The sequence below is a fragment of the Galeopterus variegatus genome, unplaced genomic scaffold, assembly GCF_000696425.1.
Source record: "Galeopterus variegatus unplaced genomic scaffold, G_variegatus-3.0.2 Scaffold647, whole genome shotgun sequence".
Lineage (NCBI taxonomy): Eukaryota > Metazoa > Chordata > Mammalia > Dermoptera > Cynocephalidae > Galeopterus > Galeopterus variegatus.
Window position 1 is genome coordinate 138,624 of NW_007726758.1, and position 4,689 is coordinate 143,312.

The window sequence follows — 4,689 nt, forward strand, 5'->3', positions numbered from 1 at the left end:
TTCATGGCAAAAAAAGTTTTATTTAAGAAGCTCAAGGGGTTGGGGTGGTGGTGAGGGGGAGAGACAAGAGAGGTGGGGTGCTGACACTTCTCCCCTCACCCCACCTAGTGCATTCTTAATGGATATGAGCACCTGCCAGAGGTGAGGTCAGGAAGGGGGGTTCTGGACCCCACAGCGCATGTTGGCTGGAACAGCAAAGTCTGAAAGGAAGAAACTAAGGGTGAAACTAAGCGCCACAGGCAGACCCCCATGCCCCACTGAGGACCCAGAAATCCTAGGAGCCCCTCTTCTTTGGGAAACTAGAGTTCTGGCCCTGAGCTCCTCCTCCCTCAGACACAGGTGTCCAGGGCCCCAGCCTCTCCTCCCTCAGACCTAGGAATCCAAGCTTCCAGCCCCCTCCTCCCTTAGAAACAGGAGTCCTGACCCTAGCTGCTCACCTATCTGTTGGGGTTTGGGTAAGTTCAGGTTGTCCATGACCTTGACAAACTCCTCACAGCTGAGGGTGAGCCGAGGGTTCAGAGTCCGCTCCTCCTCCACAGTGGACACTGTGAGCCCTAGTGACCAAGAGAGGGGGAAGAAATTATGCTGGTTCAGTGTCTCAGGCCTCTCAGAACTGCAGTTCCCAGGAGGGCTTGGGGCACCTCTCTAGCCTGGGACTAATCGGCTCTTTCCAGATTGCTTTCCTTCCTTGATGGACAGTATGGGGAATGTAGTTTCCCTTAGTTCCCTAAGATCTTCAAAGAAGTACCAGAAAAACCCATGCCCTGCGAAACAGGAGTCATATACTTTGTACATCCACGCACAGCACTTAATCTTTCTGGCAAGAGGAATTTCTGGGGTTTGTAGTCTCCATGCCCTATGAAGACTATAGGAGTTTACTAGCCCCTCTCAAAAGTTATGTAAGTCCTCGCTCACTTGGGAGAGCATGGTGCCGACAACACCAAGCCAAGGGTTGAGATCCCCTTACTGGTCATCTTTTAAAAAAAAAAAGTTATGTAAGTCCCACACCTCCTCCAGGGAGCCCTCACCATGGTAATCATGAGCAGGGTAGATCAGACAGTCGCCTGGAAGTGTAAAGATCTTTTTGTGGACTGAGTGGTACAACGTCTTAGCACAGCCTGGGAAAGGAAATGTCAGAGGTCAGTGGATTGACAGGACAGGAGAAACCCCCTAACCCTCAGGAAAAGGGTGGGAAGGTAAAATCACTGTAGCTAAACCCACTCCTTCATCTCCTACCAATACTCCTTTGTCTAGAGAGAGAAGGAAAGGGAAGGGCATTCTAGTTAGGCAGAACAGCATATACAAAGAATTGAGAAATGATGAGAAATTCGGTGTGACTGTAAATAAGGTTGGGATGAGATCCTGAAGCACCAGGGAGTTGTGTTGTCACCCTGGGGGTACCACAATAGGGTTCTGGGCAAAGAAGGTGAACTAGAAGGTAAGAAACCGAAGTCATGAGGACTAGGAGGGGAGTGCAGCCATAGTTCTGACAAGAAGCACTCAATCCTAATTTGGGGATGGGGAACACCCTGGGGGTACCACAATAGGGTTCTGGGCAAAGAAGGTGAACTAGAAGGTAAGAAACCGAAGTCATGAGGACAAGGAGGGGAGTGCAGCCATAGTTCTGACAAGAAGCACTCAATCCTAATTTGGGGATGGGGAAAACCTCTCTGGAACTTTTTTCCATCTTCCATTTCAGCCTAAATTCTTCCATTTTATGGCTGTGCTGTAATGGGAATGGATAAGTGGGAGATTGGGAGCCTCAGAGAGAAAAAGACAGAGACTAAGATGGAGAGATAAGGAGAGAGGGAAGAGGTAGTAAGAGGCAGCCTGAGGATGTGGATTCCCACTGCACCTCAGTGAACTTCTGTCTTCTCTCACATCTGGCCTCACCTATCCTGGCAAGGCAGCTAAACCCTCTGAATCTAGTGTCATCCCCACATTCATACACATACTCAAAGGGCAGCCAGAGCCTAGATTCTGAAACTAAACTCCCTTTCACAGGAAGACCCCTAAATATAACTGCCTCCAGCAGCTCAACCCAAATGTAACACTGCCCTCTAGCAATTAGACCACTGCCTCTAACAACCTCCTAGCAGCTAAATCCCTGAATCCACCTGCCCCTAGCAACTAAACTCCTGAAACTAAGGGTGCACCTTAAGGGGCACAGGCAGACCCCCATGCCCCACTGAGGACCCCCACCACACACACCTCCAGCAGCTAAATCCCTTATGGTGGTTTTAAAATATGTCCGCAAATTCTTTGATGCCCTTCTCTCCAAAATTTGACTCTTAATTCTCCTCATATTGTCTTAGTGGTCTGGACTAAGTGACTTGCATCTAATAAATAGGATATAGGATACTGCAAAAATGACAGAGTATAACTTCCGAGGCTAGGTCTTTAAAAAAATTAGGGCTTCTGTTTGTCTGTCTCTCTCTGATCATTCCATCTGGGAGAATCCAGCTGCCATGTCATGAAGAAACTCAGGCATTCCTATGGAGAGGTCCATGTGGTAAGGAAGTGAGGCCTCCTGCCAACACCAGCAGTAACTTCCCAGCCATGCAAGTGAGCCACTTTGGAAGTGAGCTACTTTGGATCCACCAGCCCCAGTTGAGCCTTCGGATGACTGTAGCCCTGACTAACAGCTTGACAGTAACTTCATGAGACCCTGAGCCAGAACTACTCAGATAAGCTGCTCCTTAATTCCTGACTCTCAGAAACTATGTGAGATAATAAATGTTAATCATTGCTTTAAGCCACTAGGTTTTGAGGTACTTTGTTACACAGCAATAGATAACTGACACACCCCTGATCTAACTGTTCCCCAGAAGCTAACTCCTGAATCTAACTTTTCCCATACTCAAACAGCTGAACTTTTTGAATCTAATACTGCCCCCTGCCCCCAAATCTAACATCCATTCATTCATTCTTGTAACAGATACTTAAAACCCTGGCACACACATAACTATATGAGATTTGGGCTGGATGAAGGAGCTGGTCACCTTGCTGGAAGTCTGTCCGCCCACATCCTCGGATCAGCAGGGCATCTCCAGTGAAGGCCACGCTGTGGTCATTCAGGACAAAAGTGACACAGCCTGGAGTGTGGCCAGGACTGGCCCGGGTCTCCAAGGCCTGCCAGGGATAGGAGAGTACAGAGAGAGTCACAGATAAGTCTTCATGGTGAAACTGGCCCCAGAACTCTACCCGACCACACAAAAAATTAAGTTAGATTCCCAGGCACAAACCTCACACCAGAGTAAATTCCAAATAAATTAAAGACTGAAATGCAAGAAAATAAAACTATAAAACTGTGATGACAGCAATAACAAAAATACAAATGAATATGTGATCTCTGGCTAGGGAAGGACATTCAAATGTGATCCTTAAAGTCATAAATCATTAAGGAAAAGGTCAATGGTTTGGCTTTAAATCAATTTAAAGTTTCTGAATAGCAACAACACCATAAACAAAATTTAAAGGGAACTAACAAGCTTGGAAAATATATTTGTAATGCATATATACCACAAAGTGGTCAATATACAAACAGATCTTGCAATCAGTAAGAAAAAGATAAGCACACTAGGGGCCAGCCTGTGGCTCACTTGGGAGAGTGCGGTGCTGATAACACCAAGGCCATGGGTTCGGATCCCTATATAGGGATGGCCGGTTAGCTCGCTCACTTGGGAGAGTGTGGTGCTGACAACACCAAGTCAAGGGTTAAGATCCCCTTACTGGTCATCTTTTATAAAAAAAAACCCAAAAAACAGATAAGCACACTAATATAAAAATGGAACACTAAACAGTCATTAGAAGCGATATTGTTGAAATAAAGCTTAATGATGCTTTCTTTACACAGATACTTAGTGACACAAAAAAAGATGTTTAACATCCAGTAAGTACAAAAAACAGGTTAAAAAGCAACTTGTACAGTGTGATCTTTTTTAAAAAATGGACTCAACTCTGAATATATATTTTATTCTTTAGGCTTTTCCTATTTGAGGGTACTTCAAAAAGTTCATGGAAAAGATAGATAGGTGGATAGAGAGATTTATTTATTTATTTTGGAAGCTGACCAGTACAGGGGTCTAACCCTGGACCTTATGTTATCAGCATCACACTCTAACCAACTGAGCTAACTGGCCAGCCGTTATTATCTTTTAATTCTATCTTTCCATGATCTTTTTGAAGTACCCTTGTATTAATCCTTTTTTTTTTCACTGTAAATATGTAATTTTATACTTAAAAATAAAATATAAAATCCAGGATAAACTAAAGATCCAAACATAAAAATTCTAGAATGAACCATAGAAGGATATATGAAGGATCTTCAAAAAGTTCATGGAAAAGGGCTGGCCCATGGCTCACTTGGGAGAGTGTGGTGCTGATAACACCAAGGCCGCAGGTTTGGATCCCTACGTGGGGATGGCCGGTTAGCTCACTTGGGAGAGTGTGGTGCTGATAACACCAAGGCCGCAGGTTTGGATCCCTACATGGGGATGGCCGGTTAGCTCACTTGGGAGAGCGTGGTGCTGACACCACCAAGTCAAGGGTTAAGATCCCCTTACTGGTCATCTTAAAAAAAAAAAAAGTTCATGGAAAGATTACCTTTTTTTTTTCCTTTTTGTCTTTTTTCGTGACCGGCAACAGATCGCAACCCTCAGTGTCGTGCCCGTACGGGACCGGGACCGG

At 45.3% G+C, this 4,689-nt stretch overlaps 1 protein-coding gene across 1 annotated transcript in view; it reads right to left on the reverse strand.

Annotated features, from left to right (window-relative positions):
• The window catches only part of ETHE1 (ethylmalonic encephalopathy 1), a 23,919-nt gene continuing 19,230 nt past the window's right edge, over nucleotides 1–4,689 (reverse strand). The window contains exons 4-7 of the mRNA XM_008570934.1: nucleotides 3,003–3,132; nucleotides 1,029–1,118; nucleotides 438–554; nucleotides 1–200 (exon numbers count right to left, since the gene is read on the reverse strand). Of these exons, the coding sequence (XP_008569156.1) occupies nucleotides 148–200; nucleotides 438–554; nucleotides 1,029–1,118; nucleotides 3,003–3,132 (390 nt within the window). The 3' untranslated portion in view covers nucleotides 1–147. The remainder of the gene's footprint in view (nucleotides 201–437; nucleotides 555–1,028; nucleotides 1,119–3,002; nucleotides 3,133–4,689) is intronic.